This window comes from Copidosoma floridanum, unplaced genomic scaffold, assembly GCF_036245765.1.
Source record: "Copidosoma floridanum isolate Cflo_tuat_1 unplaced genomic scaffold, Cflo_Japanese_pri ptg000012l, whole genome shotgun sequence".
Taxonomy (NCBI): Eukaryota; Metazoa; Arthropoda; class Insecta; order Hymenoptera; family Encyrtidae; genus Copidosoma; species Copidosoma floridanum.
The window spans coordinates 6,321,800-6,343,833 of NW_028321889.1; the positions used below are offsets into that span (position 1 = coordinate 6,321,800).

The 22,034-nt window shown below is 39.5% G+C and overlaps 2 protein-coding genes across 3 annotated transcripts; both read right to left on the bottom strand.

Annotated features, from left to right (window-relative positions):
- Positions 1-290: 290 nt before the first annotated feature.
- Positions 291-14,787, bottom strand: LOC106635705 (trehalose transporter 1-like protein). 2 transcript variants are annotated; one of them, XM_089590565.1, is made up of 7 exons: positions 14,465-14,787; positions 10,555-11,022; positions 4,501-4,696; positions 4,228-4,399; positions 3,854-4,126; positions 2,782-3,090; positions 291-2,291 (listed from the first exon to the last, which is right to left on the bottom strand). In XM_089590565.1, the coding sequence occupies exons 2-7, from the start codon at positions 10,901-10,903 to the stop codon at positions 1,860-1,862; spliced, it is 1,731 nt and encodes a 576-aa protein (XP_089446691.1). In that variant the 5' UTR covers positions 10,904-11,022; positions 14,465-14,787; the 3' UTR covers positions 291-1,859. The 2 variants fall into 2 exon arrangements, with proteins under 2 accessions (XP_089446691.1, XP_089446692.1); XM_089590566.1 differs by lacking the exon at positions 10,555-11,022 and having other exon boundaries at positions 14,465-14,785.
- A 1,246-nt stretch (positions 14,788-16,033) lies between these two features.
- LOC106635707 (facilitated trehalose transporter Tret1) lies at positions 16,034-19,640 on the bottom strand. The gene is made up of 5 exons (XM_014347786.2): positions 19,266-19,640; positions 17,657-18,186; positions 17,269-17,574; positions 16,614-16,816; positions 16,034-16,528 (listed from the first exon to the last, which is right to left on the bottom strand). Exons 1-5 carry the CDS (start codon positions 19,345-19,347, stop codon positions 16,231-16,233), a joined length of 1,419 nt encoding a protein of 472 aa, XP_014203272.2. The 5' UTR covers positions 19,348-19,640; the 3' UTR covers positions 16,034-16,230.
- Between the last annotated feature and the right edge of the window lie 2,394 nt (positions 19,641-22,034).

The window sequence follows — 22,034 nt, forward strand, 5'->3', positions numbered from 1 at the left end:
ATTTATGATTTTATTTATTGATTCCGTTTAGTTTTTTTAAATTACAGCCGATTTAACGAGCAGCAAAAGTATTTTCAAACATTTCAAGTTATTCCAGATAGCTATAAAGGATAAACATTGTAAATTTTTTAATTTGTAAAGTCACTTTCAAGATCACTTTTTTTACCAGCAAAGTAAACTTACTACTAGTCCACGTAAGTAGTTGTCCGCACTGGTTCGAGTTACTGTCGTCACGTAAAATCTATTAATATTTTTCAAGTTATAGAGTAAATAAATTTGATTAGAAAAAGTAAATTGAAAAATCATTCGTAGTTTATTTATCGGCTTTATCAATCTAATATAACAATATAAAATATTTTACACATAAATCATGCGTATATATAAATATCATCACGCATCTTATCAGTGCTAGATTTTAACAGTGACAAAATACTAAAATGATTACAAGTTTGTAAACTTATCAATTCTAAAAGTTAAGGCGATACACGCCTGTACATAAATATAAAATTTACAGCGCACTGTATGTATTAATTATTTTAAAAACTAACTATAGAATATCTGCCCGCGATATTTAAATTTTATAGTTACAACTCCAATGCGTTCATTAAAACATTTTACGTGTATACTTTTATTGGCAAATAATGTCCGATTGTATTTGACACATATATTTTAGACCTGCTAAAAATGTTTCCAACAACATTTAGTTGAGCTAGTAGCCTAGCATTGCTTCCGAAAAAATTTATTTGCTGCATGAAGTTACATTATATACCTCCTTGGCAGTTTTATCGCTCGTGAAACATTAATTTGTTCGAGCCAAGTTAAAATTTCAAGTTAATTTTTTGTTTGACTACTATAGTCACTTATACGCTATCTCAATGTTTTATCTCTTGTGTAAACTTTGAGTGGCTTGTTGTTATTGTTTTTTTTTAGTCGATTATTGTATGCGCAACCTACCATCGCATTGAGGAACTATATGGCTGTTTTTTTTTTTTTTTTTTTTTTTTTTTCATATCGCGTTCGATTGTTGTATGAAGTCGTTATTGCTAAATGGAACATGTGACCATCACCAGCTTAACAAATAACGACTCAAATGCATTTTTCCGTTTGTGCGAACCGTTTGACTTATTTACAATTGAATACTACATAAAATCAGATTTTTCGCTCGACAAATCTTTTGATCGTGTGCTAACAACAAATTGTTTTTACTCAAAAAAAAAAACATTTTCTTACCAACGGTGTTTTTTTTTTTTTTTTTTTAAATACAAAATTCACCATTCGTCGAAACATAAAAATCTGATTGTATTTAAAATTAATTCTAGAAATAAATACTTTTCATCACATCATTAATAGCTAAAAATTATATTACTCAATACGCAGAGTTATTTTTTCTAACAACAAATTACTCGTTGTGTATAAGATAATTTTTTCAAAGTATCGATAAATAGCATACATTTTTTTTTTTTTTTTTTTTTTACAAACAAAAGTAAAAGTAAAGTGTAATACTTTAGTGAATCGACGATCGTCAACATACAGCTTACAACGATTCTTTTATGAAAGTATATAATTATTTGGCCGACTAAAAGACTCTTTACCACCTGAAACTGAAAATCGGATAAACGATCTTGCGTAAAAATCCCGCAAACCAATCCAGCACTGGTCCCACGAAGGAGTAACTTATTTTACTAGAAAGATTGTTTATTGTTCTTTGTTTTTTTTCTTCAAGCGTAAATCGTACAACGAAGCGACACGCGCCATCAAAACGACAAAAGACTAACGATGAGCATGATGCAAAATAGAAAAAAGAACAGAGGAATGATGAACCATCGCGCGCTCTCGCAGCAGCCCCACCAAGCGAGCCATCATTCCTTGCCGGGGGCATCAGTGGCATCCCCATCGCGGCGCTCGGCGCTCCTCAGCCCACCGAGCTCGTCCTGTATCTGCCGAAGGCTCTTGCCCCTCGTCTCGGGCAGCAGGACAATGACAAAGGCCACGCTGACGATGCAGCACACCGTGAAGATCCAAAAGGCGACGTGCATGCCCCAGGCATCGGCCACGCCGCTGAAGTACTTTGTTATGACGAAGGCCAGTGCCCAGCACACCAGGACGGTGATGCCCGACGCCTTGGCCTTCACCTCCGCGGAGAACATCTCACCCATGATGGCCCAGGGCAAGGGTCCCCAGCCTATGCAGTAGAGGCACATGAAGACCACGAGCGAGGTCACCGGCAGCCAGCCCAAATTGCTCACGTCCGAGCCCTCGGCTTTTATATAGAAGAACAAGCCCAGCGCGGCCTGAAAATTAATTTTTTTTTTTTTTTTTTTTAATTTTTCCTGAAATTATATAACCACGAGTACCGTTACCTATGAATTTACAACGGTTTTTAATTTATTTTCATGTAAAGCACATTTTTAGGAAATAGTACGAAAAATGCATGCATGAATTTTTGGGCGTACGTTATTTAAAACGATCTCAGCCGTTGCGATTGATTATTCGCGGGGAGAAGTTGCGAAACGATTTCAGTGACGCTTTTTGACCCTGGGGCGTGTATAGGTATATGTATAATTCAGCTTGGCGGTCTTTTGTTTGACCCGCGATTGAAAATCGGTAACAAATGAATTCGTGGGGGGGGGGGGGAACAGTGAGCCAAACATCGGGTATATATGTTTGACATTGCGCCTCTTTGTGTGGGTTTGGATAACTCCCGAGTTTCCCGCTTCCTATGGGCGAAATCGTTTGTCTCACCTATTGTCCGATTGAAAAACAAGAGAAAGAAACACTCACGGTGCCGATGGCCGTGCCAACACCGGAGGCCAAGAGCAGAGTCCGGCGGCCCATGCGATCGACAACTACGGGCGTGACCGCCGAGGCGCCAACCTGGACGACACCGATGATGATGGTCGAGATGGCCGGGGGCAGGGAGGAGCCGGTGTCCTTGAATATAGTCTGGGCGTAGAAGAGCACGACGTTTATGCCGGTGAGCTGCTGGAAACTCACCGCCGCGCAGGTGTACAGCAAAGCCTTGAAGTTCGCCTTGACCGTGAACAGGTCGCTCAGCTTGACTTCCGTGCTGTAGGCTTGGTCGACTGCCACCTACGACGGGTATACAGGTTAGTGCGACTATATTACACTGCTGATTGACAGTTTGCTTCTACAAATTACGCGTGGGGTCCACCTGAAACTCATCGCTTCGTTGTCCAAATATATTAAATCTTTTCTATTTTGAGGCTGCATAGAAGCTACTTTTAATTTTTAATTTCATTAAAAAAAAAACAAAAAAAAAAAAAATCAATCACAAATCGTTAAAAGTAAAATTAAAGGGAAATATTTTTTTCATCCCGTTGGAGTCGCAAAGTATAAAAATGTCTACTCGATGTACGTGTACATTTTGCGATTGAATATTTGTTCGGTATTCAATTTGGGCCGGTGAGAGACAAAACCTCGATTCCCTCGTCTCTGCCTCGAGAGAAATAAATAATCAAGATTATAGAGAAATTCTAGAGTCAGATGCAAGCTAGTAAAAAAAGAAAAAAAAATTTATTGTCATAACAGTTAAAATTACGGTTCGAAAAGTAAAAAATACGGTTAAAATAGTAAAAATTACTATGATGCTGAAAAGTAAAATTTATCAACCGATCCTTTTAAGGTTTACTATTTCAGCATGACAATTTTTACTATTCTTGCCATAAATCTTTTTACTTATCGAACCACAATTTTATCTGTCGAAACAATAATCATAACCGTTAAAAATAGTAACTTTTTCCTGTTTAGTAATTTCTCTATAATCATTAATTTTTTTTCTCTCAATGTGGTGCATGTATATACTTAAGGGTATGGAAAACCTCGCGACTCTCACCTGCATGTCCCCGAGCTCCTTTTGCACGGCGCTGGTGCTCTTGCCCCTCAGTCTGGCGAGCGAGTCCGTAGCCTCGGACTTTTTGCCCTCGCTCAGCAGGTAGTAGGGCGACTCGGGCATAAACGTGAACACGACGAAAAACACGACCGGCAGGACAGCACACGTGATCCAGAATATCGTGTAGGTCACGTACGGGCCGATCGCGTAGGCGTACAGTAGGCCCACGGTAACGAACAACTGCAGGAACGAGCCCAGCACACCTCGAATGCTGGTCTGCAAAAAAAAAAAAAAAAAAAAAAAAAAAACAAATCTATCTGGCACAGAGTAACACTGTGGAGAGAGTAATTAATGTGGGTGTCCTCCGATGTACTCACCTCGGCGATTTCGCCGCAGTACATGGGCACGATGGTGAAGCTGATGGAGAGCGCGATGCCAAAGATGAAACGAGCAATGTAGAGCTGGGCGATGCTGCTGGCCGTGGCGACTAGCGCCCAACCGATCAGGTACGGCACGACGCTGAACAGCAGGGACTTTTTCCTCCCGAACCTTTAGCACGAGATATCGTATTGTACCCTCGAGTGTAGAGAGAAAAAAAGAAGAAAAAGAAAAAAAAAAGAAAAAAAGGGAGGATGGAATCGGGAGCTCACTTTTCGCCCAAGAAACCGGCGACCAAGCTGCCGGCCACGGCTCCGAGGGCCATTATGGAACCGATCCAGGAACTCTCGTCCTTGGTTATTGGAATCCCCAGGGGGTTGTCGGGCTGGACTATTTCCTTCTCGAGGTTTGCGGTCACGGGACTCGTCCAGCCCATCATGGCTCCGCCGGCCAGGATTACCAGATTAGCTGTCGGGGGAAAACCAAATTATAATATGTCTACGAGTATTGGGTCATTGTTTGATATACCTATACTTGTAGGGCTGTACTGTTGATCAAACATGTTTACGCTTTGAGTGTAACGTTCATGTGGAATTTTTTATTTTTTATTTTTTTTCGTTCGGGCTGTTAATTTGTTTTGCTTTTCAGGTGGCTGACGCAAACGAAACAATTTTTCACTGATGGCTATCGAGACGTGATGCACATTAGTGGGGTTTTGACGAGTGTTTCCTCAATATTTTTTTTTTTTTTTTTTTTTTTTTTTTTCATGCATAAAATGAGATTAGTGATGAAAAATGTATGCACCCATTTTTATGAGAATATAAAAAACGGAACATAACATTATTCGAGATATAATAAATTAAAGGAATACAATGGGATGCGATGGTGAAAGAAAAATTCAACAGCATAATATGTTATTATGACAGTTGCGCAAGAGACAAAAAAAATGATAAACGCAATTAATCGATTGATCGAACCACCAAGCAATTATCAAAGGATCATAATAGAGCTAATTGATTGGAAATCATATCGGCGGGCGAACACTCGCGGCGCAACAACAAACAAATGTGATTCTGTTTTCTGTCACATAATATATGGACACTAAAAAACGTTGCACAATTGACAATCAGCTCGTCCGACAAACTATTTTTTTTTTTTTTTCCTTGTGTTATTCGCAAAAGTATCAGCGTTATCTGCTATGGTTAACGTAATCATATGTTTTTGTTTACGCAACGAATTCGCCAATCGGAGTAGGTGCACGAAAGTTGTTTTTTCTTCTCGCGCGGATAAATAATCGAAGCGCGGACCGCGTTATTTATCAATAACCAAAGTAAATGTTTGAGCTGTGTCATGCTCGCGTAATAATACACGATAGAACCCGCGTGAGGAAACGTACTCTTACATTTTTCGTTTTTTTTTTTTTTTTTGCATCGGACCAACAAAATAAATTCCATCGATTTCACCAGCCACAAAAGAAAAGTAGCCCGAAAGCTATCCGCCTTGTGGGGGAAAAAAAAATCCGAGCACATGAGATCCCTCAATTTGCTATGAAAGAACAAATCTGGAAATCAAGAGGGGGGGGGGGGAAATCGATTTACGAGGTTCTTATCGACGCTCCCAGGAAGGAGGAAGCTTTCCGATAAATCCAATCGGCGAGCCGTGATGCGATGCGTCCGAGCCGGCGATACCTCCCTTTTTTTTTATTGTGAAAGCTCGAGGCGCCGCTTACCCCACCACCACCGCTTTTCTCGCGGGAATACGATTTTTCACTTTGAACGAGATTTTTTTTTCTTAAGTACGGAAATGTACTCTCTGCGCTATATAGTACAAAAGAAATATTGGCATTGAAAGTTGTGCCGCTCTCGTTTACCAATAGTCATTTCGATGGGCAATTCATTGCATCGTGTGTAATCGAACAATAAAATCGTAATCCACGGATAAAAATGTAATAAGCGCAGCAATCGTGGGCGTTTAGCGGTATCTCGGCTCGTCTGTCACTTGCCGAGCCTTACCAGATGGCTCGAAAGAGAGTGCGGACAAAAAACCAATCTCGCGTACCCTTCGAGCGACAAATACGAGCTTTCCTGCGTTGTAATTGGTCGAGTGCGAGTTCCTCGAGTTGCTTACGATTACACGCATCAGCCATTCATGTTAACTCTAGTTGAGTGTGCACGTTCGAATCAGCTCGTACATCCGTACTATGGGCTAATTTGAAAACAATCCACGCTTGGACGCTCTCGGCGTAGAGGCGCGAAAATATTTCAATTGTGTATTTCAATAGTGACGTCTGTATGGACATTTATATGTGCGTACAGCTGACAACTCCAAATCCGCGTTGTCGACCGATCGCGTGAAAAAATCGGCAACACGACACAAAATCGCGAACCGATTATTCATCATCGGCATCATCTATCGACATAGAAGCCCGGCTTGTGATGATGTATGCTTGTTAGCATACGTTAAACCTCTCGTGTATGCATATATATGATTGTGAAATGCAATGAGATTACGAAATCGGTATCATTATCAAAGTCTTTTTTGTTGCGTTACGTGCACATTCGAGTCACAAAATCGTACAATTTCCACATTAACATTTTTGGCAGTAGATTTCTGTCGTTCTACAACATATCGAAGATTTTTTTTTTTATTCAATCTCGGCTTTGTTTTGTCTCGCGTGAATCAGAACGAGTCACGTGCGGCGCGCTCTCGAGAGACCCCCGTTGAGTTTAGCATCGGGAGGAAAAAAAAGTCTTGTATTTAGGCCGAAAGAGAGACAAGTATACGTGATTTGTTGTACAGCACGTGAATGATTTCTTTTTTCTTGTAACTCTATGATGTGACTGCCAATCGAAACAAGTGGAGTAAGTATTACAAAATAACAACAAGCATAGCGCCAATTAAATTACCGATATACACTCAATACGAGCTGTGAGTATACTAGATACCGCGTAAATTTAACAAAGTGCACTTCAAAATAACTAGTCGATGAGTCGTACAGTGTAGTATACACACGCGTATGGTGGAGGATAACAAAGAAGAAAATAAAAGGAAATCACGAGACGTTCAAGCCTTGCACGTGCCGGGGATCGGTTAACATGCGCCGATCGAACTTTTGTATATTGTGTCAGTGTTAATTTATATAAATACTTTATGTTGAAATTTTTCCCACTAATAATATTTGAACCGTACGTTAAATTTACCAGTCCGAAGAGAAAAACGAAGAAAAGTCCAATGCAATTACGAGTGGAAGGTATAAGTAATTGGAAATAAATTTCTGAAATAGTTGGATGAGGAGGAAGATCGGCACTGGAAAAGTTAATGAAAAGTTCCCGATGGACGGAAGAGAGCGAGGCCATCCGACGTTTTTGTCTCTCGCTTCCGTTTCTCCATCACACCGTAAGCTTGTACTATATATTCTTCTCCACGAGGCTCTCTTTGTGCGTTGCTGTATAGGTACACTCGAATGGAGAATAACATATATATATATTTGATTTACGAATTATGGCTCAAGGGTTCAAACGTACATTAATTTTGTAGTTGGCACTATTTTAACATCACAACGTTGCTAAACTCGCGTGGCGGGGAACTTCCTTACAAAAATCTTACAGCGAACCTATATATAACTGTAGACTGATATTGTACGTCAATTAAAATGTCAAACAGATGATTACACATCTTTAACTTACGTCTCGAATTATTTGCAAACAGAGCGATAAGGTTGCCTCTATGATCGCTTATTACGTGCCAGCGGTAATTTGTTCGAGTGAATTAAAGGGGGGGGGGAATAATCCGTGTATAGTATCGAGGAGCGTGGTAAATGTTAATGGCGCAGTTAACTTATTAGTGGCGTTGTAAATTAATACAGTTACGTCGGGTGTGATTTTTTTTTCTTTTTTACTATTTCGAGATACGATATTACGTCTGTTCGAGCGCGTGTCGCGTGTCTTTGCGTCGTCGGAGACACTATTTTATTTTCTTCCAAACAAAATTTATGAGACTCGTTGCATGAATAATCCCATTAATCTAAGATTGTCGTTTGTCCATTGTGGGCTGGTTGGTGCAGATACATAGCAAAGGAGAGTTCGGTACTTTCTCTCTACACCTTGTCTCCCCACGAGGAAAATGGGTAACAACGATAATTTAGGAAGTCAGCCCTGTATATTATATATGATGTTAAATCAGATAACTGTCGTTAGTGAAGGTCACCTTTTTTTTAGTAGAATCACAACAAATGGATATTTGTTGGCCTTCGGAACAAAGCTTCATGACATGCTTATACAACTCTGAATTTCGAATGTGTAACAAGGCTATGTATTGTGTCGTACCAAAACAAAAAAAAAAGAATCCAAAATTTGCATTTTAATTTTGCACCTAATCCCACGTACAGCTAAAAAAGATATAAATTTAGTACGGTAGTTGAATATCATTCAGAAATGTTACGACTACGAAACAATAGGTAATAATTTTTCCATTTTTATTTATTATTATCATTTTTTTTTTTTTATGATGATGTTGATATTAATTAACTTTAGTCATGCGAAGTATACTGTTTGGTGGCACACTAAAATTTTCGGTCCTTTTGTTAAAGTTTATACGTAACTCCAAGTGTGTAACTGTCGAAAAATCATTGATGTTACAACATGTAACTTAGTAATAACTTATATGTTAACTTGGGAACAAAATTTAACCATCAATCAACATCATCCAGTCAACAATATTGTAGGACATGTGGTATTTTTACAACTTTTTTCCCGAAATTCGTATCATTATATTGGTTACAGAAAAACTATATATACACCTCGATCACAATGCATAATACGATAAGTATTTATTTGGTGTCAAACAAACTGCTTCGGAGTAAAAGATGAGCTTATTTTTTCAAGTGTCCCAGTCATATGCAAATATAAACATCTTTTTGTACTTCGATTGAATCAGCACAAACTCATCGCATCAAAAATAGATTGGCTTTTTTCAATATAAAGATATTTTATTTTATGGACACTCTATAAATGGCCTTGGTAATATTATAAAAAAAAAGGCAACCATAAAATTTACATTAAAAATTTCATAGGCGCACATACGTCGCGCTAACGCGACCGGATCGAGAGCGGCTGTATCTCAGCCTCGCGCTTCCTCGTCACAATCAGAGGCCTTTCCGTTCCGTCGCGGCTTTTTTATCCCCCGCACTCGCGATACTCGTTCCCCCTCCGCGCTCGAGGCTGAATATCTTTTTCGATGTCATTTTCCCTCCGATTGATAAGGAGCGTGGACGATATATAGGGTTCCGATCGAGAGGTTTTTCTTCCGATTTTCGAGCACTTGGACGGTTTCTTGCACAATCTCGGCCGAGAATCTTATCAATACTAGTCGCGCGGACGCGTGGAATAAAAGTGTACGTATCTCCGGCGCGGAATAGTACCGTCGAAAGCGCGTACATGTGCGACGATACTTTTCGCGCTATCGCTTATTTTCCAGCGGTTGTGACCTTGCGATTGAAAACGCGTCGAGTACCGTTTCGTTGGCGAAAGAAACGGCGATCGCGCGTAGCGGGAAAGACGATCGATCTGGCTGCGAAAAAAAAAAAAAAAAAGGATTCCTTCGGTTCACTGATCGCTGAACTTGATCGGCAGACAAATTGTCGCACGAATTCAGATCGTTATACATATCTACGATCGCCGATCGCTCGTTTATCGATTTATTCGGCTGTTCTCACTTATCCGCTGATCCACGAGTATCTTTTTTTTCTCCCTTTTATCCATCTCGTTGGCGACCGTGTGCATAGTTTGGAGATAAGCCAGGCACGTGGGCGCGAAAGAAATCGTTACCGATCTCTCACTGACCGATTAAATCTCGGCTTTTTGAAAAACCCGCGAAACGCGATGATAAGCCAAATACACGTAGACGTCCGAAACGAATCGTTACACCTGAAAAATCGGTAAAACGATACACCCTATAATCAAAAAATGAGCACCTATTGTTTGCGAAACTCCTTCCTCGACCGATCCACGCGCGCGTAGCTAATGTATTCGAAAAGTTGCCGCCCCTGACATTGCAATGTACCTTACACACATCGCAGAGTCGCTATAACGTACAAAAACAAATTTATCGAGCCAACAGCGGAAGGACTTACATAATTAATTCATAATCGTTTGGCAAGCTGTCCCCGAGCGTAAACTTGTTGCATTCGACGATCGCACCACTATCCGGGTCCCTATGGGGCCATCACGGGCACAGTTAAGTTACACGAGCCACCATCAAAGAGTCTCATATTCGGTGTTGGGGGGTGTCGAGGGAAAAAAAAAAAAAAAAAAAAAAAAAAAACGTACCGGAAACCGCAGCCACGTACTGAAGGACCTTCGAGCCGGACTCCTCCATTTCGAGTAAAAGTTCGGCTCTACCTGACGGCCTGGGCTTGATTTGGGCGATCCTCGCTAGCTGCTCCTCCTCCTCGTCTGAGGCACTGCTCGGTTGGGTGGTCGGCTGGTACACCGACGACGCGATCGGACTCGCGGGCACGGGGCTGTAGGCATACTCTTTATACGTCGCCGCGCCAGAAGGAGCGTTGGTAGCGCCACTACCGCGGCCACCGATCGCTGACGCCGGTGATGCTGTCGGCCGCCGTGTAACCCCTTCGCTGCGCCTCTCGTCGGCGGAAAGTCGACTGGTGGGAGACATGCCGCTTGTGTGGGTTGTATTTATATATATATATATTCGTTTGAGCCGTCGTTGGCGGTTGGCCACGGTAATTTGGTCCTCCGCTTGAGACTTTTAGACGACAGCGTGGGAGATGAGAGCTTTGGTCGAAAAATCAAAATAATTGAGATTTTTTTTTTTTTTTTTTTTGTTTCATTGGGCTAATGGTATTTTTGTCGTGCAACAAATTAAATTTTTTTTTTAATGATTCGTAAAATTAATGGAGCGTTAATTTGCCGGTTTTTTTTTTTTTTTTTTTTTTTTTTTTTTTTTTTTTTTTTTATCTAAAAGCTCCGTTTTTGTACTTCAAACAGATGTTACGTAATGCTTGTTCTAATGTAACTGAAAATTTGTAAAAAAAAAAAAAAAAAAACTACGAAAGACGTTTAAGACACTTTTAAAAACGTTCTATAATTTTTTGTGATTTTTCAAAATTTTTTAACGGACGCTTTGATTCGTGCTTTCTTTTCATCACCATGTGGATGATATTTCTACTACTGTTAGGAAAACTAAAATTTTATATTTCATATTCATGCTTTGCTCGTTCCAAAAATTTAGAAACAAGATATTCTACATCTGATTAACATGTATCATCATAAATTATCGGCTATCGATTGATTACCGATATTCAAAATAATTCAATTTCTGAAGATTATACTAATCAGTGTAATATTATAAAATTTTACAATTTATACCTTGCATTGCGATAGAAAAATGTTCTTAGAACAACTAATTTTACAGTCATAAAAATTGCTAAATATTCAACGTAAAGATTAAAGTTGAATATTATTAAAAATTTTTAATAAGTCCCGTATGAAAATGTTATCTGATAAGGTACCTTCAGGCACCAAAATAATCGTGCTAAAGTCAATGAAATTTGCATAACAATCGACAGTCAAGCTATTCAGATATCGCCTGGCGTCATAATATTATCAGTTTAATGGGAAGCACTTTTGATAGTCACAGATTAATTTTGGTTTTATTTCACGTCCAGTTAACAATAAAAAAATTATTTTTTTTAATAAAAAAAAAATTTCGTCACTTAAATAAAAGAATTTTTAGTTGTCAATCCTAAAATTGATAATTAATCGAATTTTTCCAATCACTAATTACAATATTTATGGTTAATATAGTTGTTTAAGAACTAATTAGAAATATATTTTTTTAAAGACAATTATTAAATTTTAAATGACAATAAAAATTTTAGAATTTGTTGTATAGTATATTCATACTATTGCACGATAGATACTGTGGTTATAAACAGTTTAAATTCCTTTTTACCAGAGAGACAACAAAATGTTCTTAATTTAAAGTGAAAAACATGATGGTATTGTTTTTTATTTAAAAAAACCTAAATTTTTCGTGTCGTTCGTCAATTGTGACTTATATTGAATTGTGCACAGTGTTGCAACAACTTAAAACATTTAGTGTTCTTTTTCTTGATAATTTACATTGGAAAATTCAATATTCCATTGAGTGCATCCGTTAGCTTAAAAGTATAACAAAAAAATGTTTAGATGTAAATAAATTTTTAGCCACTGGTTACCATAATCTCATGAAGGTATCTGAAAATTGGAAAGCTCGAAATATTCTACAGAGATGCCCATTTCTAATATAATCAACATATTTAGCTTCATATTGATACAAAAGTTAAAAAAAAAAAAAAAAATTAAATTATATTGTTGCGCTTTTTATATGCTCATTGTATAATTAATGAAACAATTAGGTAAACTGTTCCGGCAATAATTTTATGCAAAATTTTTTCAGACTCATTGTAATCACTTTTATTATTTACTAACTATCCTTGCGAGCAATGACACTCCATTTGTCGTGCGTGGAGTCAAAATATATAAATCCTAATTAATATTAAAATCATACGTCCCATATTAGTTGTCCCCAAATTTGGTTCACTGACCGACCTTTGATTAGGGTAAATTATGTTCGTGATTAAAACGACTTAATTATAAACCTCTAGAAATTGACGGTTTAAATTTAATTTTTGTACATGAAATTGTTCTACATAAAAAAAAAAATATACATCGAGTAGTAAAAAAAAAAAAAAATTCAAAAAAATGAATTTTCGGCTTTGACGCTTGTACACATATCCTATAGGACAACCGTCAAATTTTATAATGGAAAAAAAAGGTGGACAATAAACCGTAAGTGGTTCCCGTTTTGGCCTTCGACCCGCCAAAACCGGTACAGGTAAGCAGAGGTTTGCACAAAACAAGCAAAAGAGAACAAGAGAATGCACGATGTAGGCATGGGGTATGCGATGCGCGACACGCACGCACTTATTGCAAGGTCCCGGGGAAGAGGAAAATAGTCGCACGCGCTCTTGTACCTCCGTGCGCGAAATGTCTGATTAGGCGATGAGGTTTTTCGTTTCCGGCTCTTGGGATTTACCGGCAAGTGCCATCTGCTTTTTATTGAATCTTTTTCTTCTTTTATCATTTCAGCTTTCCATACGTTAAAACCACACGGTTTTTTCATTTTTCTCTAAAGTTTAATAATACGTGTACGCACGACTTTGCAAAGTATTTCAACTATGATTGAAAGAAAAAACAAAAGTTTTTAAAACAACATAACATGTTCTAGGATAGTGCAAAATAACATTTATTACATGAAACTTCTTTGCTTGTTTGAAATAAACAATTTTTTGAAGCAAGAAACTATAATCTTGTTTATTTAGAAATATTATAGTGAATATTTGTTTTTTATTCTAAAGAAAACTGTCTTTTGGTGTAACACTGATTGTACGCGTATGAGGAGTTTAGTATCGCCTAAAAATCAGTCGAATTTCCCCTCGGATTCGGCGATATCACGAAAATATTTACAAATCAATGACCCCAATGTCGATATCTATCGATCGCGAGTATTGTAATCGTGTAAAAATACGTTTTTAGCTGTATCGGATCAGCATTTTTATGATACGTATAACTATGTGCACAAAGCTTGTCGCGATTGATTTTTGGATGGAAAAACAAAAAAAAATTGTTGCACAGAGATATCAAGAGGAGAAAACACTCTCCGAGTCATCAGATGCGAAAATGCAACAGGTAGTAGGTGCATGTATATGTATAGGGTTACATCAAGCCCAATTGTTCCTAAATGCCATTTGCGTTAATCATTTCGCGTGATATCCCGAGTCTGTATGGATGCACGCGCATCAATTGCTTGAAAGTGGGATCGTTGACGACGACGATCATGCTGTTTGAGGCTCGAAAGACTGGAGTAGGCCTGTATCGAAAATTGCACCGATTACTACTCTGCTTCTGGGTTGTTGCAGGGAGTTGGGATGACTCGCGGTGGGACTGATTTTTTTTTTTTTTTTTTTTTCATTAACTTGAAATTAGAATGTATAAGTTTTTATCATTTGCGAATAGAACACGATCGAAATACGCCATACCGATTTATTTTATTTAGTAGTTATCTCACAGGCTCAAAATAAGCGATTAGCTAGTGAAACGCCGCAATACCAAGAAAAAATTCCTTTAGAAAAAAGTACAGAGAGAAAAGTGTACCGAAAAACGTCAAACTCACTCATATGTACATATATTTGTGTACCAGAGTCCAAAGTGACGTATGGCCCGCGGCAGCAGCTCTCGAGTGCAAACACTTTCTTATCTCTTGGCTCGAGTCGTTGTTCCCTCCTCGCAAATTTTTTTTTAATTTTTCCTCAACACCTGTTCGTATAGGACCCTATACGTACTACACGATCGTCCCAAGAAATCGATGACTTGTGCGGCCCAAATGCACGTATCACCGATTGTAGATGTTTTCCTTCCTCTTTTTCTTCTTTGATTTCTCGCACTTTTCCAAGTATCTTAGGAAGGTACCGATGATGGCTACACGACAACTCACTCACTTGCTTATGACGACGACACAGATGTGCCACCGATAACGAGGCGCGCGACTTTTTTTTTTTTTTTTCCAAGACTAACTAAAGGTACACCACTCACCGGAGATTATCGTTTTATCGCGCGAGCCTTGAATCGCGGCTTCTTGTTCTTTGAATGATTTTTTTTTTTTTTTTTTCTTTCGGCGCGCAAGTGTCGTCAGCGGAAACGTCGATGGGAAGGAAAAATCGGCGGAATTCACCGGACGGGTGAGTAAAGATTCCCGACACTATAAGATTTCGCGTCACGATCGATCGATAAGTGATAGTGTTTATTTTTTTTCAAAGTTCAATTTTCAGAACGTGTATTGCGTTATTGCCTTCCCGACTCGATCGAGTATCGGTATGTGCCTGTAATCTCGGAAAAGTGTAAACGGCGTCCCTGGGCGATGAAAAATTTCACACGGCCGTGGCGAAAAGTTTTCAACATTTACAAGTATCACCGCGCAATTTTAATTAGGTAACTGCTCTGTCATATCTATAAGCGATCTTATCGCCCACCGAGGAGTCTTGGCTTTTTTTTTATTTTGCCAAAGATGCACACGATAAATACAAATAAAAGAAAGTCACAGGTAGCAATAAAGGGGGGGAAATAACGAGTGTGCACCTGTGCGGGCGATCGGTATGAAGTCGTACACGCGCTGTTGTTTGGCTTCGCCTTTGGTCATTTGTTGGTCGAAAAATGAACGCTATGTTATATCAAAAGTTAACTCCACCGCGAGTCGCCACGAGCAACCGAAGGTATGAGAAGTAAAACAGCATCGTATAAACGGCCGGAAGGCGTTAAACTCAATAATATACAAGCGCGCGCACTCGCACCTCTGCCGCATTATTCGTACATTTGCATCTTCGACTCGTCTATACGCGTGCTTTTATTTCTATATACTCGCCACAGCCACTATGGCTTCACCTATTTTTTCTTCTTAAATTCTCCTTCCGAGACAAATTGAATTGCCACCATGTACGATTGCGCAACTCGGAGTTTTCTGTTTCGGCGAGACGATCCCGAGGGGATGCGTAATCGCATTGTTGTTTGAAATCGGAAAAACGCGCGATTATCTATCGCGTTGCGGGGCGATAAGGGAGAGCCGGCAAGTATAGGTGGCGATTGCTCGCTTTGATTTTAATCACTCGATTCCCTCGTGTAAACACCAGATTTAGGAATAAGAAATGACGAGAAACTGTCGAGTAGTTTTTCAATGTTTTAATCAATTCTCGAGTATTACAAAATTAGCGCAACTTTTACAAATCGTGTCACATTGTACAAAATGGTTTTTTTTTTTTTTTTTTTTTTTTAGCAAATTACCGATCGTTCAAAGACACCTCAGTTGTATAGTAAAAATAAATACAAACTCTCGCGACATTCGCTCAGCAAAAATAAAAAAAAAAACAGTCAAACGCGTTGGACAAATCAAGCGGAGCTGCCGGACTTGTTTTTCTTCCTCCCGAGGAGGAGGTCCTGGACCTCCTGGATGCTCTTGCCCTTCGTCTCGGGCACGACGAAGAGAATGAAAGCCGTGGCCAGGTACATGACAACCGCGAAAATCCAAAAGGCGCCGGACGCGTGGAAGACGTCCTTGAGGGTGGGGTAGGTCTTGGTGACGAGGAACACGAGGAACCAGTTGAGCGTCACCGCCAGACTGGAGGCGCTGCCCTTCAGCTCAGCCGTGAACATTTCGCCCATGAGCATCCACGGGATCGGACCCATCCTGCAATTTAAAATTTTACGCGTAAAAATATATATGTGAGCACGTGTATTGTGGTGTTGTCGAGGTGTGGGAGTGCGCGGCTCACCCGATGGAGAAGGCGATCATGAAGAGTACGAGGGAGGCGAGGGGCAGCCAGCCCAGGTTGCTGGTGTCGCTTTCGGCCTCTTGGAGCTTGAAGAATAGGCCGAGGGTCGTCAAGCTCAGGCCCATCAGAGCCGAGGAGAACATGAGCAGCGGCTTGCGCCCGGCCTTGTCGACAATCACCGCGGCTACGACTGCCATCGAGCACTGAAATATTTACGTGCCCGTGAAATTTTATTTCTTTTTTTTTTTTTTTTTTTTTTTTTTTTTTTTTTCCATTCAAATTACAATTATGCATTGTTTCTGTTGGATAACAATATTTCTGTACAAATATGGTAAAGTTACTGAAATAAAAAATTTAAATACTTTGACTCCGAATTTCCTTTCCCGAATACCCTTGTAATTTGTAATGCGTTTGTTTTTCTTGGAAAAAAATGTTGTCATCCAAGGTCTCGTAAATAGTAAAATTATTAAGGCCCAAATTCTGTAAAACTACTAAAATCAAACATTTAAATATTTTGCCTCTTTCCTAAATCCTTTTGAATTGGCAATGCATGTTGTCTTTCGTGCCAATGACTCTCAGGTAAGTAGTAAAATTTCATTAAACATTCCATAATAAAAGCGATTAACGACGTTGGGAAAGAAAAAAAAAGGCCCACCTGCACGAGGGCGACACAAATGGCCGCTAGATCGGGCGACATGGAGCTGTTGGACGCCTCGAAGATGTCCTTGGTGTAAAATATGACGGCGTTGATCCCCGACAGCTGCTGGAACACCATGCCCGCGAAACAGATGAAAAGCGCCTTCCGCGGGGCCGGATACCTCACCAGATCGAACACCGAGCTCCTCTCGCCCGCCCCCTCCTCGCAATCCCTCTGCAGCTCCCCCAACTCCGCGCTCACGTCGTAACCGCTACCCCTCAGCCGCCTCAGCACCACCGACGCCTCGTGCTTCTTCCCCTGGCTCTGTCACCCCAACAAACAACCCCCTTCACGTGTAAATACATATATACGCACTTTTGTCACGGTAATATCAATGACGACTCACCATGAGCCAGACGGGGGACTCGGGCATGAAGGCGAAGCTGGCGGCGAACGCGACCACCACCAGGGCACAGGCCACGGCTAGGGGGTGGTAGGCCAGTTGGGCGCCGAGGGAGAAGGTGTAGACGATGCCGACGGTGAGGAAGAGCTGGAACATGGCGCCAAGGGTGCCCCGTATCGACGCCTCGGCTATCTCGGACAGGTAGGTGGGCACGAGGACGCACGCTGCCCCAACGGCCACGCCAACGGTCAGCCGGGCGGCGTAGAGCATCCAAACGGCACTGGCCGCGAATATGACGGCCCAGGAGAGGAGGAAGGGCACCGCCAGGGCCAAGAGGGAGCGTTTCCGGCCCACGGCATTGGCGAACATGCCGGCCGGTAGGGCGCCCAGCATCGAGCCGATCGCCAATAGGGACGATATCCAAGAGGATTGCTCCTCGCTCACGGGGAGGAACGAGTCGGCGCTCTTCAGGGAGAACATCACGGGGGAGGTCCACGCGAGGGCCGTCCCCACGCCGACCGAGAGGATGCAGGCTGGAAGATTATTCGATTTTTTGCTGTGATGAGTTACACGGTAAATAAAGGACGATTTTTATCGGGGACCCCAATCGGTTCCAGATTTTATCATTTAGCGGGATACATTTGTGCTTGTTTGATCGGCGAATCGTGTCTAGAGATAAACCTCTTTTTCTTTTTTGCTTCTGATTTCTTCGATTCAGTTTAACGATCGGTACGAAACACCGTATTTTGCTACTTCAACATATTGATTGGTCACTTTACTAAAACGTCATTCATTTTGCAGATTTAAAAAAAAAAAAAAACCATCGAAATAATTAATAAAATGGTCCGGGTGGTTTGTGTACTATGGACAAAAACAAACCATCAGTCAGTCGTATCTAAAAATAACGTTGCAAAGTAAAATAATTAGAAAACGATTCTTGGAAAAATGTACCTTGGAGTAAATTTATTTCCTATCTTAACGGTTTTTTCATTTCACGTGGTTTGAGTACTCGAGCAATGATTTGTACTTTGAAGACAAAGCTTTCTTACAATTAAAAATTTCGATGGTAAAAGATAAATTTAAGCCTTTGTGTTTCGTCATGCGTCAATGAAACATTTGGTTATCGAAAAGGAGGAACTCGTACAATTGTATTGGTTAATGATAGATAAGTCATATGCTCCACGTACGTGAATGCACAATTCACTATTAACTTTAGATAAGATACATTTTCGGAATAGTCAATTTTTAAGATAGTATACATTGTTTTGCTCAACAGACTGACTCTATACCCGATTTGTAAAACTAAACTACACGTAATGTGTAACTGTATTTTATAATTTTGTAGCCTCTCTATGATACACGTAACGTACATTTTTATTAAAAAAAAAAAAAAAACTTTTTGAATGATAAAATATGTATACTCGAGTTGTACCAATAATCAAGACTGATATGAACTAGTATCATGAAATAGGAAATGACACGATCGCCTCGAATAAAGACAACCGTAAACTCGCAATTAGCGTTGAATTATTTAAAATTATTTTTTTTTTTAAAGGATACGAATATTTGCTACTGTAAAAAGGGTGTTTGTAGAAAGAAGAGGGTAAATTACCAGAAAAGGCGGCCAGATACTGCCAGAGCTTTTGGCCCTCCTGCCGCGCCGGCGACCCACTCAGCATTCCAGTGCCCTCCATCCTCGGACTGTTTTTTTTTTTTTTTTTTTTTTTTACCTCTCTCACTTGACCCTCTTTTCGAGAACAATCAAAACAACCTCCTTGTCCCTGGCTCCTTCAAACTTTGATTTTTCCCCGCGATGTCGAAAAGAACAAAAAGAAGGGGGATGACTGACACAGCTCAGGAGCTCATTTTGGAAAAAGAGAAGAAAAAAAAGGAATCGCGGAAAACTCGGAGTCGCGGACACAGCCGTGTTGTACTATACTTGGGGAATTAATTGCCAAGACTGTCAAGTGGAAAGAAAGAGCATACGACGAGCGGCCGGCCAGTGAACGCCCCTGGGGCCGAAGCGCACGACTCGCTATCTTGGAAAATCGTTATCGATTCCCGAGATCGTTAAGCTTTTATCGCACCCGCGCGTAGCGCGCACATATATATACGTAATATGTGTATCAACCGGAGGAGAATTAAATTTAACAAAACAACAGCAAAAAAAAGTGTGTTGGTTGCACGGGAGCTCATTTTTGTTTTGTTTTGCTATTTTGCCGAAATTTCCAGAGCCAGAGAGGATAGGCTGATTTTCCGGAGATCCCAATGATGCGGCTCGCTTGCGGGAGTCCACTCTCGAGATTGCGTGCATCATCCAAAGATAAATAATTAATACACGACCTGGTTTATTCACGCGCAATTGTACCAGCGCCCACTTCGATTGCCGTGGAAATAAAGGGGTGGAGGGAGGAAACTCGGCCGTCTTGATTATACCTTCCCACCTACCCTTCGATCAAAGTCTCCGGGGAGCGTCGAACTTTAATTGCGTACCTGTACATCGGGGGGCGGACAAAGAACAAAAGCAACTGTGTCTCTCCCGTACAACCCTCTCTGATGGGGAAGACGCTCGGTGTGATTTCAAGTTTTTTTTTCTTCTTCTTCCACCTCGTGTATAGGACGGGGGAGAGAGAAAAGACCGAGGAGAAAGATCGATTTCCGGCTTCTGGGGCTTGAGATCTCGGATTTATTTTTTGACGTTAACGGAGGGTGACTTTTTTCCTCCCTTGAGAATATTATTGTGGATTTCTTCTTTTTTGTTTATTTCTATGATATTCCGAGCTCGAGGAAAGTTAAAGGAAATTCTTAATGAATGAAACAATTGTTTTTTTAATCGATAGGCGTGGTCTATAGGAATTTGTGAAATAAGAAGAATTGGTTAAAATTTTTTTCAAATTTATTTCATATGTTTCTCAGGAATTTTTTGATTGAATAGTTTGATTTTTTTTTAATTCCTACGTGTACATTTCTTACAAATGCTTCTTGTAGACGCTAATCTGTAACACAAATGCTTAAGGATTACTTAATACAACATTACAAAATTAATTTTAATAAAAGCTTTTTCTATAGAAATACAAAACTGGTAAATTAACGTATTACGCATATTTATATCCTACTTAATCATAAAATTGTGTCTGTAGGCTCAGTCATGTAAATACTCTAGTGCTAATAGTAACGAGTTGTTTTAAACAAAACGCAATTACATTGATCAAACATTCGCTATTGCAAAGTACAAAACCAAAAAAAGTATTTTCAGGAATACAAGAGATAGTTTTCTCTCTTGAGTGGAAAAAAAAAAAAAAAAAAAAAAAGAGAAAATATACTGTTAAAAGGTATTGAGGAAAAAGAGTTTTTTAATATTAGTGTTTGATTCTAATACTTTCTTTAACTTCGTGGTATACCCTAAAATTTACAAGTTACTTGTTATTTAACATATTACTTACGAAAGCTCGTTAAAGTTGATTAAAGTCAAAAGACCTTGTGCGAATCGGTAAAATAATTTTATCGATTGTTTATACATCTCAACGATTTAATTCATTCTTTTATGCATACTTGTCAACAACACTTTTTTCGATGGTTGTTACGTTTCAGTTACAATAATCTATAGAAACATGCGAAAAAACCAACGAACCTCTTTACAAGTAATTTTTTTATGCTGAACGACAATCAAGTATTGCTTTATTTAGTGTTTTTCCTTCTGAAAAGTGAAAGAAATAAAGCTGTTATGCACAAAACATCAAAAATGAAAACTAACGAACAATCAAAATCAAAGAAAAATCCGTTGATTCTTTCGCGATTAACTATGTGTAATAAACTTATAATGCATTGCATATAGCTCGGCTATACCAACACATTCGTACCATTGATAAAATTCGTTCACTTTTTACACGCATTACTCACTATCGCTCATCTTACGCATCTAGTAAGGCCCGTTAATTGAGATATTCAAAGTTGCTCACTTGATATTCATAGTCCTAATCCACTTTGAAAAATTTCAAAAAATTCTCTACTCAATTCCTTGTGAACGTACCAAAGTTGTACATAATAACCATTTATGCAACAATGCATAAAATGCAACGATCGAAAACGCAAGACTACAATGCGGAGGAAAAAGAAATTTTCTGTTCTTTTATTTTGTTTCTCCCTTTATCCAACAAAAAGGCACGATTTGATACGATGAGTAATTAAATGCTTCGAAACTGAGTATCCTTCGGTTACTATGATTAGTAGAAAAAAATGCATCGGTTGCTAAATAATACTTCTTGATGAATCACACCAATTACAACTGCGATCAAAGAAATAATAATCAAATCACTTACTTAGCCTAAAAAAAAGTTCTCAACGCCAAGAAAAAAAAGGAAAAAAAAAAAAAAAAAAAAAT

Excerpts from the sequence above, each read along its gene's own strand:
- LOC106635705 (XM_089590565.1), bottom strand. The coding sequence starts at position 10,903 with ATGTCTCCCACCAGTCGACTTTCCGCCGACGAGAGGCGCAGCGAAGGG. Across the intron at positions 4,400-4,500 it reads GCCGGTTTCTTGGGCGAAAA|GTTCGGGAGGAAAAAGTCCC; the intron begins GTGAGCTCCCGA and ends CTCGTGCTAAAG. Across the intron at positions 4,127-4,227 it reads ACTGCGGCGAAATCGCCGAG|ACCAGCATTCGAGGTGTGCT; the intron begins GTGAGTACATCG and ends TTTTTTTTGCAG.
- LOC106635707 (XM_014347786.2), bottom strand. The coding sequence starts at position 19,347 with ATGGAGGGCACTGGAATGCTGAGTGGGTCGCCGGCGCGGCAGGAGGGC. Across the intron at positions 17,575-17,656 it reads AGTCCCCCGTCTGGCTCATG|AGCCAGGGGAAGAAGCACGA; the intron begins GTGAGTCGTCAT and ends TTGGGGTGACAG. Across the intron at positions 16,817-17,268 it reads TTTGTGTCGCCCTCGTGCAG|TGCTCGATGGCAGTCGTAGC; the intron begins GTGGGCCTTTTT and ends TAAATATTTCAG.